This window comes from Drosophila persimilis, unplaced genomic scaffold, assembly GCF_003286085.1.
Source record: "Drosophila persimilis strain 14011-0111.01,24,50 unplaced genomic scaffold, DperRS2 tig00000002-arrow-pilon, whole genome shotgun sequence".
Classification (NCBI taxonomy): Eukaryota; Metazoa; Arthropoda; class Insecta; order Diptera; family Drosophilidae; genus Drosophila; species Drosophila persimilis.
In genome coordinates, this window is record NW_020825289.1 from 4,286,286 (window position 1) to 4,306,378 (window position 20,093).

A 20,093-nucleotide genomic window follows, 5' to 3' on the forward strand; every position below is an offset into this window, starting at 1 on the left:
CTCTTAAGGATCATCTCGCTTCTCAGTGGTCACAGTCGGGGTTCCAGGGATTCCCCAGATTGGCCAGACGCAGCTGCTCCAGCGCGATCTCATGGGCACGCAGGTGTTCCCGGGTGGCCAGCTCCAGTTCGCTGGCTCCAGTACTCGCGATAGGAATCGAGGAGGATGGGAGGACCTGGAGTGGCTGCTGTAACTGTTCGGTGTAGCGAACCAGGAAAGGATTTCCCAGTCCCTTGTCCGTATAGACAATCGATGGACCACTGATTGGTGCCGTGGAGCTCTGGATGGCATTGGGCTGATTCGTATGGATGCGCAGGAAGAATCCGTTCTGGACCGACTGCTGCTGGCTGATGGTCTGTCCTTGCGGCTGTGCTGGAGCAGGAGCTGGCTGGGAGGCCAGGATCTTGATGTTACCCTGCGCGGCATCGGCACCGGCACCGACATTCAGGAAGATGGGAAGGGAGCTGTCGGCGGGAGTCTCCGTCTCATAGTTGGTGCTTTTCAGCTCCTGCTGCTCAGCCTCCCGCTCGGAGTACAGCCGCTGGCGGTCTTCTTCCTCGATCTTGAGACGTTCGGTCTCGAGGAGGCGCGTCTCCTGGATGAGGCGTTCCTGTTCCCGCAACTGCTCCAGTGCAGCCTCCTTCTGCTCCATCTCTTGCCGCTCCTTTTCCCGCAGCTTCTCGTTGTCCCGCTCGCGCTCCTCGAGGCGAATCAGGTCCTCGATATCGGCCACTTTGTCCTCGGCCTTCAGCTTGGCCTGGCCAAGCAGGATGAGGTGCTGCTCGCGGGCCCGAATAACTTCGGGAGTGTCCTGGATTGGCTGGGGTCCCTGGACGAGGCCAACCTTCAAATTTGGCAAAGGAGCAAAGGGCGCAATCGGTATCAGCGGCTGCTGCTGAACATCAATGGGTTGTCTGAGAATGGCCTCGTTGAACTGCTTGAGATGCTCTTCCCGGGCCAACTTCACCTCCGGAGTCTCCTCCACAGGTTGAGGTGACTGAATGGTCTGAATGCTGGCGTGGGAAGGAGTGAAAAGATTCTGCTGCAGTACTGGTGTGGTCTTAAGAATGGGTTCATCGGCAGGTTGGCGGAGCAGAGCTTCGTTGAACTGCTTGAGATGCTCTTCCCGGGCCAGCGTCACCTCCTGGGTCTCCTCCACGGGTTGTGGGACCTGCTGATCCCCATAGGTTACTGTCTTGATAGTGGCCTGAGGATAGGTGGCGATGGGTTGCGGCTGCTGAATGCCAGGAATGGTCTTTAGTATGGGAGTCTCGGGCGCAGGGGCAGGTTGACGGAGCAGGGCCTCGTTGAACTGCTTGAGATGCTCCTCGCGGGCCAGCTTCACCTCTGGGGTTTCCTCCACAGGATGGGGTGCCTCATTGGTGGGGCCAGTGTATACGGGAGTCGTAGCAGCCTTCAACAGGAACGGGTTCTGCGGACTAGGAGCAAACTGTCCATAGGAGTGCGTCTGCGGTGTCTCAATGGTCTTCGTGGCCACCAGAGGGTTGGAGCTCTTGATCTGGTACTGTTGCTGCTGGCCGTAGATCACTGGGATCGCCTCCTTTTGGGCAGTCTTCACCTGGACGATGTTCTCTTGGGGCTTGAAGTCTGTGTAGTGACCCATAATCTGCTGTGCCTGTTCTGCGCGCAGTACCTCCAGCCGCGCTTCGTTCCAGATACGCAACTGCTCGTCACGGGCACGCTGTACCTCCGGACTGAGACCAGGCACTGCATCAAAGGCCGAGAACTTGACGATCTGCTCGAGGGGCTCGAACTGGGCCATCATTTGGGGCGAGGGCTTCAGTCCCTGGGCGCGCAGGCGCTCCAGTTCGAGACGCATGACGTTGTAGCGCTGCTCGCACCAGGCCCGAAAGAGGGCAGTGTCCTGCTGCTCTTCCGCCAGGCCAGATCGCAAAAGGCTGGGGCTGGCACGGATGCCGTGCAGCGGCTCGGGATAGTTGTAGGCCAGCAGGCGCTCCGCTCCCGTGCCGTCCAGATAGCGGACATAGCCCTGGGCTAGGCCACTTGCCACGGGAAACTCGCCACGGGACGGTGCATAGGCCACCAGCTGAGGATGTGGCTGGGATTGGATGGTTCTCACCACGGAGAAGGCCTGGACGGAGCCCAGGGCCAGCAGGCCGAGTACGAACAAACGCATCTTGCTCTTGGATTCACTGGGTTCCCAATCAAGGGGATTAGTGACTAGTAGGACTTTTGGGTGCTCCTGGGGCTGCTCCAAAACTTCGCTACTACTTCTGACTACTTCTGCCGGGTTCGGGGGAAGACTGATGCCGTTCTGGCTGAGAGAGGAGGGCTTTTATAGCCACTCCGAGTTCGGCTCAGAGTGGAAAAGAACCGCAAGCCGAGACTGGTTGTGGATGTCCTTGGGAGTGCGCCACCGCCAGATACAGGATGTGTCAATAAATATTCTGTTGCCCCAGGTCGCTGGCGTGTCTCTGGGATTCTTGACTCTTCTTTTATCTCAAACTTAATTGGTCAGAGCCAGAAAGCGTCTGTTACCTGCGCCGTTCCCGTTCCCATCCCAGGACCAGACTTCGTTTCGCGTCTTCCGTTATGTGGCTTGGTTGGGCCCCTCGTTCAAGGTTAGACCTGTTTTATTTTTAGCCCTGGCTGCTGGGAATTTATAGCCAAGTCCTACCCAAGTGAAGGGCCTTTTAGCCAAGTCCACTGGTCACGCGATCGCCTATCGATTGATCAATGACAGAAGCTATATGTATATTCTGAATAATGGTTTAAATTTGTCAAAAGCTTCACTCCCCCTTGCTCTCTGTAGATCTCTCTCTCTCTCTCTCTCTCTCTTTCTCTCGTTTTCTGGTTGCAGCTTTAACCCCTTTCCGTTCCCTTCCCTTTCAATTGACTGCCAAATAAGGTAAAACAGGAGTTAACTTATTTTTGTACAGTCGCCGTCTGGTCGCGCCTGCATGACGCTTTGGGGAGGGGGAAGGAAGCACAGGGTGAACGGAGAACCCACAGCACATAATACCCCCGATATGGCCTCTTCTTTGGGTGCTGTGCTGCTTCCTTCAACCGGTTCGAACTGCGGAGCGGCTTAAATATATTCAAGTTAATTCCAGCCGGCGCCGTTATACGGCCACAATGGAGAGAGAAGCCTTTGGCCGGAGGCAAATGTGCAATAAGGTTACAAAAAATGCCAGTCCGGTATTACAAATTATATCATTTCTCGTATGCATTACGAGTACATGCGAACAAAAAGAGGTCCCAGCCCCACCACATTCTTGTGGTTGAAGATTAACAGCGAATCGGCTTTTTATTGTAATCAAATTAAACAAACATCTGTGGAAAAGAGGCTCGATTAGTCTCAAAAAACCAATAACATAAGTTCACGATGAATTTATTTATACCCGTATAAGGTGGAGGCAATGAATCCTTCGACTGCTCATTGTTTCGATTTATGGATCGAAAAAGGGCTCAACCTCAACATGTTGATTCCATACGCTCTTTGTAGTGTCATTGGCCAAAGCTTCCGATATACTTTGCCAGATTTTTGGTCTTGTATTTGCTCGAATAGTCCAAAGAAACAATCTTCCCCCACCGGCCCAAACTTTTCCTTGTTTCGGAACTATCTCTTGGAGCATTTGCTTATCTCTAGACGCCTGGTAATCTGCCTCTTCGGGCCATTTCTGGTCATTTATTGATCACATGCTGGCACAATTGTTTGAGTCAGTGGTTCGATTTCTCTGGCAGATTTTCACCAATAAGTCACCTTGGCTTCACTAGGCTCAAAGGTCTTCAATTTTCACACTCTGCAACTCGGACTTGAGCGCTGCTGTGGCTGAGACACATGACATGTGTGGAATACCTCCAGTGCTTCACGTAATTCCCCCCGAGTGGGCCTCAACTTTCACAGCCAGAAACATTTCATAATCTGGCCATTAAGTTGGCCAAGAAAGCGTTTCTTGTTGAAATCTTGTTGCTAGGCCAAAATAGGCTGCGGGAGAGCATCTCATCTCATGTCGAATCATGAGTAGATCTCTTCTTGCTCGAACTGACCATAGTCACGTTGGCCCGTTGACTCGACGAGCATGTGACGTACATCTGATGAGAATCCGATGATGATCGGCGTTCGCTGGGGCCCCATAGATACACAGAACTGCTCAGTTCAAACTTTTCGGGGGCAGCGATCTGTGCGCGTGCGTTTGCCCATCAATTGGTACTTTAATTCTTTTGTTGTCCGCGAGAGAGTCGACTGCTATCAATGAATGGAAACGGAGGCACGTCCGCGCTAATTAGAGGAGATCAAAGTGCTCACTGCTGGCTGGCCACGTTTTCGCTTATCTTATCTGGCTTAAACGCTTTATTTTTGCATACGATTCAGCGCCCATATCTACAGATATCCAGATACCCATCGCAACGCCGGTGGCGGATTCACAATCTACGAATTCTGCATACGACCCGTGATAATTAGTCCGTAATTAGCGCATTCATTAAGATGTCTGGTGGCTGGCCCTCTCATCACGCCATCTGAGATCTTCCAAACTTTTCCTGAACCACCAGATCGGGGCTTAAGCCAAAAATTCCAGCAGCTAGCGAGAAGCCAAAAGTTTATGGCCAAGAAACGCACTTGAACCGCAGTTCCGGCGAAAACGCTACAAAACGAATACCAAACTTGTCGCCAATGTGTTTTTCGGGTTATTCATGAGGAACGTTGGCCGCATCACGTTGCCCGGCGTCTCTACTCTATGGAGGTCCCAACGACGAAATAACCCAAGACGTCACTGCAGCTGCGTGCAAATTTAAATTAATTTAACAGCAAACTCAATAACACAACAATCGACTGAATGGCCGGCAATTCTGCTTTTTTCTCCATACTCTTATTTATTTTTTAATGGTTAGCCAACGTCCGCCACATATGATCGTATTTTTCCACAAAATAAACAGGAGAAAAAACCCCATGCCCGATGCCCAGTTAACATTTCTGAGCAGCTTATGGAGGATTTTTCGGTGGATTGATCGATTTGAGTGGAGCAGGGCTGGGCAGGGCCAGGGGCAGGGGCATGGGCAGGGGCGAATACTGACTTGAACTTTAGGCAGAGCTTTTCCTCCCCTCCCCGAATTATTGGAGCCAACAATCAAGGCCATTTATTTTCATGCCCAAATATTCTTTATTTAAACTTTCGCATCCAAATTCGCTCCGTCTTTGACGTCACTTGGCCCCAGCAGAAACTCGTTTCTCTTGGGCATTTCCCCCACTCGCAGTTCCGTCTGAAGGAGGGGGAGGGGGGCGAATAGATCATAATTGCGTTCATGATAAATACATCAATTAGAGCGCCAACGCAATGACCTACACCTGGCACTTGGACACTCGTCACCGACATCGAGATCGGCATCGACAACGACACGGGCAACGACAACGAAAGCAATCCGTAAACTTCAATCGTCGACAGCAGTAAATTAATTTGCATTTTACAATTAAGGCCAGCTAATGGAGCTGCCAGATTTTGGGCGTTCTACAGTCCACAGTTAAATCACAGTTAAATTGAGTTGTAACCCCCTCCATTCGCCCCACAGACGGTAGCTGGGTCAGCCTGTCCGGTTAAAGCCGGGCTTAGGCACTTGATTTGTGCATTAAAGATCGCAAAACACACGATTAATGTTATTTTTCAGGCCTTAAGCTGGTAAAAAATGCGTTGCAAATATGTTAAGATTTTATTTTTCCAGCAATTGTCACGCACCGAAAACAACTTCATTTTTTACGAACAAAAATCGCTTTGTTAATGCTTTATTTTGCGTGAACTGTCTGTTCCATTTGGTATTCTTTGCGTTCAAATTAATTGGCGTAATCATGTGTCTGGACCGTGACTTGTGAGTGTTCAATTGTAAGGTGTCGGAACAACCGACGAATGGATGAAACCCTGATGAAAATGGGTGAAAAAGGGAACAAGAGCTGTACTTTTTTCTCTTTTCTAGTGATAACCATTAGTTATTGGTAGAAAACATAAAGATTCAGTAATTTCCTTTGATCCAGTGATTCAAAAACTGTAGAGCTTTGACTTGAAAGCTGCGAGCAATAGTGTAATACTGTAATACTAGCCAACGGAATGGAATGATCAGGAAATATGGAACTGTAAAGCGGTAAAGAAACATCTGTTCGGGTAATAATTAATAACTGAGCTGATTCCGAAGCTGAAACTGTACACAGAAGGCACCTCGAAACGTGGTTTAATGCCCTCAAGTTAATCAAAATAAATGTAAGTCATTTCATCAACAAACCCTGGTGACGCAATTTAGGTGACATTTAGCACGTGATCTGTGCGGCCAAAACTGTAAGGCAGCTGAGGTTTCTACCAGTGACTTTCCAACCAGAGAATCCAAAAGAAAGGAAACACTTTTGTTTAAAACATTTATTTTTCTGCATTTAATTTATCATTAAGTTCGAACAACATTCAATCTTGTTAGGGGCAAAGATGGTGGTGGCGTTGTGGGTGTGGGTGTGGGTGTGGCTTGGGTTGTGGTTGAGGATAAGGATACGTATAAGGATTGGCGTAGTGTGGGACAAACTACATCAATAATTAACTGCCTACGCACTTCCACAGCACACCTAAGCATACGCAGATTTCTAGCATGAATTACACACAGTAACTATAATAGTATTCGTCATTTGATATAATACACATTGTAATAATCATTATATTCATGCGGAAATCAGGACATACACTATTTCATATATATAGTATATATATTTATGTATCCATTTATGCAGATACATACTCACAAACACACACACAGACACACACACACACGCACTCGTACAGTTTATAATGCTATTTGTAAATTGTTCATCTTTTTTTCTTTACACATGTTGCTTAGCGTTTTCTTTATGTTTTTGGACTTATCCTGTAGATTGTTCTTAAAACTATTTAACTTAAACATTGATTTGATTTCGTGTGAAACATTGTGAGGTTATATAAATTCCATCTTGTTGCCGTGTTTCGTATTCATTTCGGTAGATAATAAGGGGGGTTTAAGGATTTGATTGGGAGGGGCATATGCATTTAACATTTTTTCATAATAGTAGAAGCTAAATATCCAAATATATAATTTACAAACTGATCGATAATAAACCGCGTGGATTACAAAAACTGTACATAATCGTGGCCTGGCAGGGATCGGGGTCTCCGACAAACAAAAAATCAAGGTCACTTGCAGTGCTAAATGGGAAACGAAATACTCTAATGGAGGGCCTTCTTCTGCTTCTGCTTCTGATTCTGCATCATCTTCCACTTCATCCACATCTTCGAATAACAACAAATGACATAAAAATACACACACTATATAGAAGGACCGGGGGATATACATATGTATATTAGAAGAGGGAGGGGGAGCACAGTATATGGCTAATTTCGAGTGGCGCCTTAGCTCAGACGCAATTGGGCAAATAGCTTTCACATGATCGGATCGGGTCCTTGGCCCTCGAGGTCCGATACCTGGCTCTGGTAGTGCAGGGCGTCCTGGTACGCCTTCTTCACGGCCTTCCGCTCCGCCGGCTTCCGGGACTCGATCAGCTTCTGCTGGTCCACCTTTTTGTCTATGCCCAGGATATCCAGCTTGTTGGCCGGCAGCCACTGCCAGGTGCGCTTCACATCGAAGAACAGCACCAGGAACACTATGTCGTCCAGGCAGTTCTTGCGCAGTGCCAGCACATCCGTGGGCGGGGCGGGCAGTGGCACTCCATTGTAGACGAACCCCTTGGGAGTCTTCGGGTCGAGTATTAAGGCGGGATACCACGGATAGCCACGGCACTTGGCCCACACCAGCTGTAACGGCTCCAGGGTTGGCTTGTGCGAGTTGTGGTGCCTGGTCATCGTCACCACCTCCTCCGCGTCTTCGCCGTGCCGACTCCTGTTGTTGTTTGTGGTTGCCGTTGCCGTGGTGTTCCTTCTCGCCTTGATGTTGTTCACCAACGGAGAGACGATGCTGGGCGTGGCCGAACGCAATTTGCCCGCCTTCCGCATGATCGGCGGCGGTGTGGCCGTGGAGCTGGTCGTCGACTCGCTGAGATTGCTGCGCCTCTTACCCCGACCCCGAGCAGCCGACATGACCGGGCCCCGTGCCGCCATCGGTATGGGAGTGGGGGTGGGTGTGCTGCGGGATGTTCTCGTCTTGCTCGGCCTGCCTCTCCTCTTCTGATGCGGCGGCTGTCCATCCATCACCGCCTCATCTTCGCTGGAGCTGCCGCTGGCCCCGCTACTGCTGCTGATGGCCATGTTCCCGTTGCCCTGGCTGTTGTTCAGGCTGGCGTGCTGCAGGTCCATGGCGTCAGTGGTGCCGTCCTGCGATGTGGACTCCCTCTCTTCGCTGTGCCCGTCGCTGGCCTCGTCGCTGTCAAAGTCCGAACAGCTGCCGGATATGCTGAAGTCGGAACAGCTGCTGCAGGGGCTGCTGGACTGGGAGGGGCCTTCGTCGCTGTCGCTCACGTCCCGCTGGTTGTTTGCCCGGTAAACGCGAAAGCTGTCCGGAATGCGCTCGAATAGCCGTGCGTCCGGCAGCGGCATGGCCTGGCCGGAGGCACTGGCTCCCGCTGATACTGCCGCTGCCGCTGCAGCTGCAGCAGCTGCTGCTGCCGCTGCCGCCGCAGGATTAGGAGACTTCTTTGGTGACATGGAGGCACTGTTTCTCAGCTCTGGCAGGCGTCGGTAGCGGCCCGGCCTCTTTGGCGACTTCACGCCAAGATTGAGGCTCATCTTGCTGCTGATCGACAGGGCCGTGGATGTCAGGCTGGCCGCTGCAGCTGCTCCAGCTAGTGCACCCGCACCCGAAGCCGGAGATGCACTCACGCCTGCGCCAACGCCCGCTCCGGCGCTGCTGTTCTGCGTCAACGCAAAGTTTGCGACAGAGACAGAGGCATTGGGAGCGGCCAGGACACTGTTCAGCGAGGCCACGCTTGTGGCAGCCGTGGCCACCGTGGCGTTGGAAGAGGAGCTGGCACTGGCACTGACGCTGATGGACTGGCTGCTGGAGGATTGCGAATTGTGGTGTTCCTCCTTCACGGGCGTCGTCAGTGGCTCAGAGGGTCGCTTTAGAGCCGCCTGAGACTTCCGCGTCAGCAGTATGGCCGTCCTAAGGGCGATTGCAAGGTTAGAATTGGTTAAGCTATAGCTATATGGATGCGTCTCACCTTCGGTTGATGCCCACGGGCGAGCTACTGTTGTTGAGACTCTTGATGGGGCTGCAGGGCGGAGTTTGCGTCGTGTGTAGCATATTCTTGGCGGCCTCCTCATCGCCATCGCCTACCGAATCCTCCTCAAAGTCATCCTCGTCTTCCAGGTCTTCATCCTGCTCCAGATCCATGTCCATGGCGATGGTGTTCAGACGCTTGCGCGATCGCTTCTTGGACGGGGAGCCTTGTCCTCCTCTAGCCTCATCCTCGTCGCTCCGGGAGCGATTGGCATGCACTGACGAATGACGCTGAAGGAAGAGCTCGAGACGTTAGTTTATGATCGGAAAGGAAAGGGCTAGGGATGGGCAACACTTACCGCTGCATAGCGCGCCTTTTGCAGCGATTTGCGCATCCGCGTGATCTCCAGGCGAATCTGTTTAATTTTCTTGGTGCGGTAGCTGGGATTCTTGAGCACCTGCGACTTGTCGGCCAGGATAAGCAGTTTCTGGACGATATCTTCGCTGGCTGGCACCGCCAGCAGCTGGCGCAGCTCCTGCTCCACCTCCGCCTCCACATGGTCGACATGCGATCGCTGCGATCGCTCTAGCAGGCCATCACGCTGCAGCTCCTTGCGCAGCTGTACGAACAGAGGAGCCGCCTGGTCGCGTAGACGTATACCGGCGCGATAGAACACCGTGTCCTTGTTGTTGTACGCCAGACAGTTCTGGATCATCAGATCGAAGTCGGTCTCGAGCTGCTCCAGAGTCGTGTACTGGCAGTCCTTGAGCCGCGTCCGCATGGTGCCCAGGTCCATGGGGTGTTTCACGATGTCCGTGTAGTCGGGCACCTCGCTGGTGTCCACCGGCTCGCGGAATATCTCCATGGTATCGCGCGCCTCGAGGGCATCCAGCAGCTTAGTCAGCGCCGACTCAAGCGGATTGAGCTGCAGCATCACCACCTCCTCGGAGATCTTCACAAAGGCCACCTTTAGCTTCTCCCGCTTTCGCACCAGCTCGCAGAGGAGGCGGGCCCGCTCCAGGTCCTGGCGCAGGCACTGCCAGTACTTCAGTTGCCTGTACAGCTCGTTCGTGTCCGGGGAGCCCTCGATGCCGTTCCGCTGGATCACGCCGTGATTGTGGCCCTGGCTCTGCAGTCGACGCAGAAGCGGCACACCATTCCGGTAGTGGCGCTTCAGGGTCCAGTAAGCGATGATGCGGTCCAGGAACTCCTTCTTCTTCTGCATAGTGACCATGGTGGCGATCTCCTGGACACGATCCGGGGGTATCGTTGGGATCAGCACTACGGGAGCCGTGGATCTCTTCTTGGCCAGCGCTTTGCGCGCCTCCCGCATCTTGTGGCGCGTGTCCTCGAAGTCGGGCACGTTCATCTTAAGCTTAGCGTCTGCCGGCGTGTGGGCGTGACAGTAGGCAAACTTCTGTACATGCATGGAGGAGTCGTTGTGGCCGTCTTTGATCGTGTCCATGGTCATGTAGAGGCCTGCCTGCTGGGCACAGGTCACGTGGAAGGCGGCATAGCAGCTGTTCCTGTGGCACTGGATGCAGGCACCCAGACCCTTCTCCTTGCACACATAGCACGTGAGGCGCCAGCGTGCAGGGGGAATGGTCTCGATAGAATCTAGGACCATAGAAGGATCACAAGTTAGTCAGAAAGAGCGACAGAAAGAGAGCGAGGCGAGACAGGGCGGGAGAGGAATACAAACCAATTGGCTCCAGGAAGACGGTGTTGGCGAACCGCACCTCGGGTATCCATAGAGCACACACCACATGCGCCCACTGGCCGTGATCCGTCTGCTTGAAAGCGCCGCCGGCGTTGGGGCAGAGGACACAGTTGACCGGCTTGCTGGGCGACTGGAGGCAGCGCCGGCACAACCATTGGCCCTCGGGGATGTAGGGGACGCCGTAGCAGTCCTGGTGCACCGCCAGGTTGCACATGTCGCAAAACAGTATCACGTTGGTGTTCTGGCACTCACCGTCGAGGCAGATGCAGCAGACCGCATCGTCATCCACCTCGACACCAGTAGGCGTGCCATTGGCCGCCGCCTGGAAGTGCGACTCCTTCTCGAGCCGGTCCATCAGCAGCTCCATTGTGTCGATGCTGACAGCAGTAAGGCCGAGCTTCTGGCGTTCCTCGTTCATGTGCTCCAGCCAGGCGGAGTCCTCCTCATCGACATCGTACTCGATCTCACCGTCGAGCTCCTCCAGGGACTTCTCGATGAAGCGATAGTAGGCCAGCGGTCGGGGCGGGGCATCAGGCACATTGTAGTCTTCGATTTCGCACACCTTCGCCACCGGCACCTGCACCTTGGCCCACGGCGCATTCTCCTCCAGCGGCGGGGCATCCGCATTCAGGATGCAGCCCCTCTCTACCAGAGCGACAAACTCGTCTTCCTCCACCATCGGCAGGGCATCGTCGATGCCCAGGCGCACGCTCTTGCCCTCTATATTGAAGGTGACTGTGGCTTCCTCCTCGTTGTAGGCGACCAGGGACTCGGGATTGGCGTACTGATGCCGAGTACCGCTCCCGCTGCTGCCGGAGCAGCCGTTCTTGGCCTCCCCGCTAACGATGGACGCATCACCGCCACTGCCGTTGTCCTTTGGCTTGGGCGTGGAGTGGTGCGTGGAGCGTGAGCGCGCCTTTTTTCGGTTCGGCGTCAGGACGGGCGTCAGCGGCTGCGGATTGTCGTGGTCGTACTTCACCAGATGGTACTGCAGCCCCATGATGGTCTTGTAGCTGCGGCCGCAGTCGCGCACTGGACACGCATACGGTGGCGGGGATTGCTTGTTCTTCATGCCTTTGCAGTACTCCAAGGCATCGAAGTCGAGTCCCATGGCTGCGCTGCGGATGGAGCTACTGCTGCTGCTGCGGCAAGTTTGCTGTGTGTGGGTTCTGCTTTCGAATGGGGACAAGTGTGTCTACTCCCGCATACGGATTCTTATATATACATCTTATTGTTGTTGTCGCAATGCGCGCGGTTTTTTGTTGTCCCCGATTTTCGTTAGCTTGTTGCAAAAAACGCGATCAGTGTGCCCGCGGACTTCTGGATGAAACATACGGTCTGACCCTTAGAAATATACCAAAAAGGCTTCACAAACTTCAAAATATACCGTAAATATACTGACGTATTATTTGTGTTCAAGTTCCATCATATTCAAGTTTTTGTTTTTTCGGTTTAATATCACTAGCTATTTAAGACCCATTAGCTCTAAAATAATAATTAAATCCGATTACTTAATCAATGTCCTACAAGACTGGGTTCATTTTAAATTCTCTTCTTTATTGGATTGTTTACAAAATGAGGTTTAAGCAAAATCGGTCAACAACAATTTCCACTAACTACCGATAACTACACATCTGCTACATATTAACTACAGTTTTATGTAGTTACAAAAGCGACACCTGAAGGAGAGATGTGTACGTTTCAAACATTTTTGCCCGTGTTTTTTCATATAATTGAAGCGCCAGTGTGAAAAACCTCCGTTATCCACGTTTGACATGCCTTTTTTCGGACTTTTTTTTTTAAATTTACATTTTCATTCCAAATTATCAGAATTTCAATGCTGATCACGAATTAGCATTCGATGTGTCTTGGGAAGTGGCTACATACGGCATTTCTATATTGGTCAAGAGGGTGAGTCTATGACGCGTCTTAAAAAATGCTAGAAAATACTATGAAAAGTATAAAATTTGCATAGGTTGAGAGCTAGATAAGGTGGCAAGATAAGATAGATAAGTGCGACAAATTACCCTCAGGAATATACCGTCTGTTTTTAAAAAATACCGAAAAATATACCATTGACAGAAAACAAACTTAGCCCACTTAAGACCCCTCCTAAATGGCGCAAAAATATTACTGTTTGTGAATTCTTCATGTAGATTCATGCCATTCCTGTGAACTAAAACAACACCAGGATACCTCTCACCTGAACTGGACTAAAATTATTAAATTTTCTTTATTTTCGGTGGCATGTTAAAATACCCCCTACTCCGTCAAGGATTGGAAACCATATTCCTCGATTTTGATATTCGATTCGATTACATAATGATATAATGAACACATAATTTTATTCGATTGATAAATCAATTATCTACAAAATTGGCTAGTTTTAGGGATCCCCTTTTATTGGATTGGTCTAAGTATGAAAAGTAACGCAATTGATAGAAGCTTTTTTAAAGCTTAATTAATAAAGACCTTTTCTCAAATTGATATGTTTTACTCCTATTCATGCATTTTATTAGTTTCCTGTATATACCATATCCTGATCCCGATACCAATTCTTGGTCTCTGTGCTAAAACAATAAACTGCAAAATTTTGATGTGATAGCCTTAAACATATACTGACTAGATTCTGCATTCATTGGCAACTTAGATGACAAATATTTCTTCAATTCTATAATATCCCTTTCCTCAGGGTATGTAGAATGTTGCCAATTCCGTTCCATGTTATGTAATGGTAATGATTGGAACTGCAAGGTTCTGCGAAAATTAGCCCTACCATCCCGGCTGAGCCACTTTAATAGCCGAAAGCTGAAGACATTCGGACAGCCGCTAAAAGTGAAATACAAATACAAAATAGACACATCCGGAAATGCTTGTCGCAGCCGTTTTCTGTCCATCAAAATACTTGGCAGGGTACTTGCCAGGTCAGTTAAACCACTAACCATACAGTGTACTGTAACCGGACTTGTATATTCACGGTATATCGGTATATAATGGTATACATTTTTGTCAATTTAATCTATCTATTACATTTTCTGTCTCTCTCGCGCGCGCTCTTTGCCCTGTAGTTTAATATTAGCCGCGTCTGCCGTTCAACTTTATATAGAAATCCAATAAAAGCCAGTATTTACAATAGGCCAGTCAAGTAGACAATTGATTCATTAATCGGTTAAAATTATGTGGGCAGGGCTAACGGTTTTATTAAGTTAGTTATATCGCACGGAATATGAAAAACGTGGATTATGTATAATAGAGCTTGAACTCGTCAGTATATTTTTTAAATTGAACGGTATATTTTGGTATATTTCTGAGGGTCGGACGGTATATTTGAGCGATAAGTCCGCGGTCACACTGCAGACGCGCGTCGCATTGCCGCCATTTGAAAAAAACGACTGGAGACCCGAGAAAAAAAGGAATTTGTTTAAATTTGTGTAGATTCTCATTTGTGCCAAATGGATGATATGTTGGATATAATGGAGCCGCTGTCGCGGATGCAGCTGGAACTGGAGGAAATCCGAAAGGTATTTTTTCCCGCTGCCATGGACACAGAACATGGCGATCAATATGGCGGCGCGCTTGTTTTATTTTGCAGGCTCACTTTAAAGAGCTGGAAGAACTATTCTACGGCGTCAAGACCAAGGATGCCAAGGCTGCGGACAATGCCCCGGCGAAGAGCGAAACCTCCGCGGTGACACCACAGCAGACCAAGAAGCGTCCCAAACGGCTGACCGCTCTGACTGAGAACACAGATGATTCCCAAGGTGAGTTGTGCTGGGGGCCAAAGGAGACCAAAACTCACCTTGCACTCTTCCCAGATGCCCCCGACGTCACGGCAGAGTCCTCGGGCCGCCTAAGTGCGCGGTTGAGCAACTCCCAGCTTTTGGCTATTGCCGAGGTGGAGAACCTGAACAGCACAGCCTCGTTAATGCCGCCGCCACCGGCACCGACTCTAGCCGACACCACCATAAGCTCGGGCCGGCCGCAGCGGGCTGCCAAATTGAAAACGGAAAAATTGCTCAAGGAGCCCTCTCTCATCCGAAAGATGCGTCGCCCCAGCGAAGAGGATTCGATCCGGGTGAAGGTGGAGAGCGAACAGCGCGTCTCGCAGGTCAACGGCAGCACGCACAACATAGCACCGAATCCCAAACCGTCAGTTGTGAAGGAGACACAGCCACAGGAGGCACCAACAAAACTACCAATAGAGCCCATCAAGAAGCCAGCCGAAGTCTTCGCCTCCAAGAATGTGTGCGTCAAAGTCAAGCGGGAGAAGTTTACCGGCGAAATGCCGCCGCCCCTACCGGCCACAGATACCACAGCCACAATTTTGGAGACGGATGCTACCAGGTCGGATGAGACTGCATTCAGCAATACTACAACGGCATCCGAGATGTCCAAGAAGGGGCGAAAGAAGAAGAAGGATGGCGCCTGCCATCGGCCCATCAAGGTGGAGCGGTTTAGTGAAATTGATAAAAACTCGCCCGTCTCCTCGCGGACTCGCAAAAACAGCACCGAGTCGCGCAACCAGGAGCGCTCCATCTACAAAGACGCCCTCGAGGGGCCGCCCATCGAAGAACAGCAGCAGCAGGCTTCTGCTGGCGACGCCACTAATGAAACGATGACCTTGTCCAACGCCACAATGGTGCTGGGTCCGGCTCCCACCGACGAAAGTCCCAACATTGCACCGGCCGACGCCACCTTCGAAGTTATTACTAGCAAGAAGGGGCCACCAAAGCCAGTGTCAGAGCCAAGGCGGGACAGTCTCCTGACAGAGGATGAGTCGCTGGACGACAGGGTACCAGTGCCGAAATTTCTCTCGAATGTGAAGACCATGAAGCTGCCCGGCCGCACCCATGAGCTGTTTAAGTGAGTATGAGCAAAATCTGGAGACTATTTGAATTGGAGCATCAATACTTCCCTTTTGACCTGCCCACAGTCCGCTCTTGCAGAGTCCAGTGAAGATGCGCGTGGAGGCCTTCGAAAATGCGGCCATTGCCCAGAGCAACTTACGCTCCCAGCGAGCCAAGGATACGGTAAGAGTGCAGTGCTCTCGCTCGTTTGTTCGGGAATTGATGGTTGATGATCCTTTTTCAGGGCACGAACACGAGCAACACGCCCAAGATTGGCAAGTTGCAGCCACCGACTGTGGGGCGCTTTTATACGCCCACTCAGACCTCAAGTCTATTGCCCGTGAGCTCGGCCCAGCCCAAGAAGGCCCCCATGAGTGCCTCGAAGGCAACGACGCTGCTGAAGACTGCCACCGGGACCAACCTGAAGTCCACCAGTTCTGCATCCACCAAGAGCCTGTTACGCGAGAACAGCGGCGAAGACTTCCGCAAGGGTCTGCACACCCTGGCCGAGGAGCGCAAGAAGCTGCGTGAGCAGAAGCATCAGCACGCCGCCCAGCAGCGAGAGGCAAAGGAGCGGGAGCGAGCCGAACGCATTGCCAAGCAGACCGCGGAACGCGCCAAGAAACAGGAGGAACGAAAGAAGCTGGAGGAGCGTAAGCGGCTGGAGGTTGAGGAGCTGAATCGTAAGATGCGCCAGCAGGAGGAGGCCGAGGCCCTCAGGAAAGCCAAGATCCGGGAGCTGGAGAATCAGAAGCTGGCACAGTTGACCGGGGCCAAGAAGAAGATGCTGCCACCGCAGCCGAAGACAAAATACACATGGAACATGCTGCACGAGGATGACTCCACCGATGACGAGGGCAAGGTCACCCACAAGCGTCCGCCAGCACCCACCTGGAGTCGCAGTAAGTTAGCGTTTTCTTTAGCCAGTGTCTAATCTAATCTGAAATTTTGTAACCCATTTTTAGGCCATGTACGCGGCGAAGCGATTGCCATGCAGAGCCACTGTCCCACCGATGTCATCGACAGCTTCTTCTCGGTGGCCCCCACCACTCCGGACCTGAAACTGATTTTCCCCAACATCGATCCCAGCCAGCTGAAGCGCAACTCCAGCGTGCTCTGGTCCACGCCCCCCCGTTACTCGGAGCTCCCAAAATACTAGTTATACACAAACATACGTATATAAAATAATCCCCTGTTTTTCTTACTGTTTTCTATGGAAATATAAATGAAGTTTAAATTAAATAAATTTATTTGCGAAACGCAATGCAAGTTACCGCTCGATACCACTCCATTCCACTTGATTCCCTCTGACACTAATACCCAACTGCTTAAGAACTATTAAAGCCGCCGGCGTGCTCAATTAATGGTCTTCTTGGGGTCTTGCCAGGGGGCTTGATGTTTTGATGCCCCGAGGTGTTTCCATTAACAGTGAAGGTGCTGTTGTTGTTTGCTGCTGTCGATTCGTGAAAAGTGGTCTAAAAGAAGGTTTAAGCAAGTGAGTATGAAAATTAACGCAATTGAGTATGGATGTATCGAAATTTTTTACATTTTGGTGGTATTTGTTGCTTGTTAGCCTGTGTCTGGGCATTTGTATACTTTATTTCGTTAATTTCAAAGATAGAAGATGCTTTTTTAAAGATTAATTAATAAAGACCTTTTCTCAAATTGATATGTTTTACTCCTATTCATGCATTTTATTAGTTTCCTGTATATACCATATCCTGATCCCGATACCAATTCTTGGTCTCTGTGCTAAAACAATAAACTGCAAAATTTTGATGTGATAGCCTTAAACATACATATACTGACTAGATTCTGCATTCATTGGCGACTTAGATGACAAATATTTCTTCAATTCTATAATATCCCTTTCCTCAGGGTATGTAGAATGTTGCCAATTCCGTTCCATGTTATGTAATGGTAATGATTGGAACTGCAAGGTTCTGCGAAAATTAGCCCTACCATCCCGGCTGAGCCACTTTAATAGCCGAAAGCTGAAGACATTCGGACAGCCGCTAAAAGTGAAGTACAAATACAAAATAGCCGCAATTATTGGGGAATATCAACAAGACACATCCGGACATGCTTGTCGCAGCCGTTTTCTGTCCATCAAAATACTTGGCAGGGTACTTGCCATGTTTGGTCAGTTTAACGTACCCGGACTTGTACTAAATTTTGTATTGATAAGTTACTTTTAATATGTATTTGATATAGACCAAATGTTAGTCTGGTACCCTTTTCCACAGCTTCAAATATGTCGTACATTAATGGAAACGGTTTTGGTAACTGAATCGGGTTGGAAACGGAAACGGCCAATAATATTGTAATGTGTGCCGTTCCCTTCGTGCCCCAGTTTTTGGAGAGGCGACGTCGGTGCTACCGTGAGTGCCTGCTGGTCTTGCAGTTGCAATTGCTGGGGCGTCTGCTGTTGGTTGCTGCTTTTGCTTCCTCCAGAGCGTCCTCCCAGGATATCGTTGATGGAATGCTTTGTGTTCATCTGCTGCTGCTGGTGGTGGCTCCCATATGGGATGTGTGGTGGCAGACCAGGCCACCAGGGCACTCCATCGACGGGATCGAGGGGATGCTGGCCAGGTAAGGGCTGTCCAGGAGTGAAGGGGCGGAGGCGTCCAGGTGTTGGAGCTGCTGCGGCAGACCGGAAGTCAACAAGTTCAACACCAACTAAAGAAGATTCGGTTTTATATATGGGTTTTTTAATATTATATTGGGAACCTCTTAGACGATTCCATCTTCAAATAGAATATTGAAAAGGTTCGTTTCTATTATTAACTTCAACTTTATGCGAATGAGCCGTTCGTTTTAATCCTCGACGAGCTGCATGTTTGTTAGAAAAGGGAATGCTGCCAATGAGTTCCCTGTGCTGTGGGACAGCATTTGGCGAAGGAGTACACTGAAACTTAGGATGGATTTGGGGCCAATGCTGATCTATGGCAACAACAGAGATTTAAACATAAGCTTGATTCATATGTATTTTGAAGGATGATATGATGCGATGCGAGTGCAGAAAGTCCACGCCGGTTAGGAGCTCACGCGAGAGACGCTACCAGGATCGGGATCCCACACGATAGCTAGATAATGCTCAGGCATATGTACAGATACTGCACGATGGGTGGCAGGAAGTGGGACATGGGGACGCTGTAGGGGAACCGTTTTCCCAGATTCGTAGATCTGGTAGATATGCTTATTCTCAATAATTCTGCGCTTTTAGTTTTCTCGTATCATTTAACTGGATCCTGGATACAAAATTAAGTTTATCTTGCCTTTAAAGTCTCTGGGATCTTGGCGCTCATCGGTTCGCACAGACGGACAGACATACATGGCTATATTCATTCGGCTATTGATGCTGATCAAGAATATAAATACTTTATGGGGTCGGAAAAAATTAAAATTATCCAGCCTTGAAGGAAAGTGATTCATCAATCCGATAAAATTATGAGCTCGGAGCTGAGGGGTATTCTTCATCGGCTTAACTCAGGCTGTTGAGCTGTTTCAATTGAGGGTTTTATTGGTAGATTAAGTGGGTTCAGGTGACGAGTCGTCTCTGAGTAAATTCTTAAAGTACGCTTGTAAACATCAAATAAAACTTCCCATTACATTTTTATACCCGATACTCAAAATTAGTATTGGGGTATATTAGATTTGTGGTGAAAGTGGATGTGTGTAACGTCCAGAAGGAATCGTTTCCGACCCCATAAAGTATATATATTCTTGATCAGCATCAATAGCCGAGTCGATTGAGCCATGTCTGTCTGTCCGTCCGTCCGTAGTGCTCAAAGACTATAAGAGCTAGAGCAACGATTTTTTGGATCCAGACTTCTGTGATATGTCACTGCTACAAGAATATTTCAAAACTGTGCCCCGTCCACTTCCGCCCCCACAAAGGGCGAAAGTCTGTGGCATCCACAATTTCGACGATACGAAAAAACTAAAAACGCAGAATCGTAGAAGATGACTATATCTTCTAGAGTGCAAAATCTGAACCTGATCGTATAATTATTATAGCCAGAATCAAGAAAACAATTTCATTCTTTCTCGCTCTGTCTCTCTCTAACACACAGGTTTCATGGTCGGTGTTGCCAATTGCAAAATATGAGTTCAAGGATCTCAGAACCCATAAGAGCTAGAGCAACCAAATTTGGTATCCACACTCCTGTGATATCGGACCTTGACCGTTTTGTGTCAAAATTTCGCCACACCCCCTTCCGCCCCCGCAAAGGACGAAAATCTGAGGCAACCACAAATCTCAGAGACTATTAAGGCTAGAGTAACCAAATTTGGTACACACACTCCTTTAAGATGTCACTATAAAACGTATATCTCAGAATTTCGCCCCACCCCCATCCGCCCCCAC

At 49.8% G+C, this 20,093-nt stretch overlaps 3 protein-coding genes across 4 annotated transcripts; 1 reads left to right on the forward strand and 2 right to left on the reverse strand.

Moving 5' to 3' along the window:
• Positions 1-22: 22 nt before the first annotated feature.
• On the reverse strand, positions 23-2,158 carry LOC6591214 (max-binding protein MNT). Its single transcript, XM_026986837.1, has 2 exons — positions 1,483-2,158; positions 23-1,386 (listed from the first exon to the last, which is right to left on the reverse strand). The coding sequence occupies exons 1-2, from the start codon at positions 2,156-2,158 to the stop codon at positions 23-25; spliced, it is 2,040 nt and encodes a 679-aa protein (XP_026842638.1).
• A 5,080-nt stretch (positions 2,159-7,238) lies between these two features.
• Positions 7,239-12,175, reverse strand: LOC6591215 (peregrin). The gene is made up of 4 exons (XM_026986125.1): positions 10,860-12,175; positions 9,516-10,774; positions 9,158-9,447; positions 7,239-9,099 (listed from the first exon to the last, which is right to left on the reverse strand). Exons 1-4 carry the CDS (start codon positions 11,986-11,988, stop codon positions 7,425-7,427), a joined length of 4,353 nt encoding a protein of 1,450 aa, XP_026841926.1. The 5' UTR covers positions 11,989-12,175; the 3' UTR covers positions 7,239-7,424.
• A 2,075-nt stretch (positions 12,176-14,250) lies between these two features.
• LOC113565157 (histone-lysine N-methyltransferase, H3 lysine-79 specific) lies at positions 14,251-16,921 on the forward strand. 2 transcript variants are annotated; one of them, XM_026986313.1, is made up of 6 exons: positions 14,252-14,398; positions 14,470-14,638; positions 14,693-15,740; positions 15,811-15,907; positions 15,969-16,626; positions 16,690-16,921. In XM_026986313.1, exons 1-6 carry the CDS (start codon positions 14,330-14,332, stop codon positions 16,881-16,883), a joined length of 2,235 nt encoding a protein of 744 aa, XP_026842114.1. In that variant the 5' UTR covers positions 14,252-14,329; the 3' UTR covers positions 16,884-16,921. The 2 variants fall into 2 exon arrangements, with proteins under 2 accessions (XP_026842113.1, XP_026842114.1); XM_026986312.1 differs by having other exon boundaries at positions 14,251-14,398; positions 14,470-15,740.
• The last annotated feature ends 3,172 nt before the right edge of the window (positions 16,922-20,093 follow it).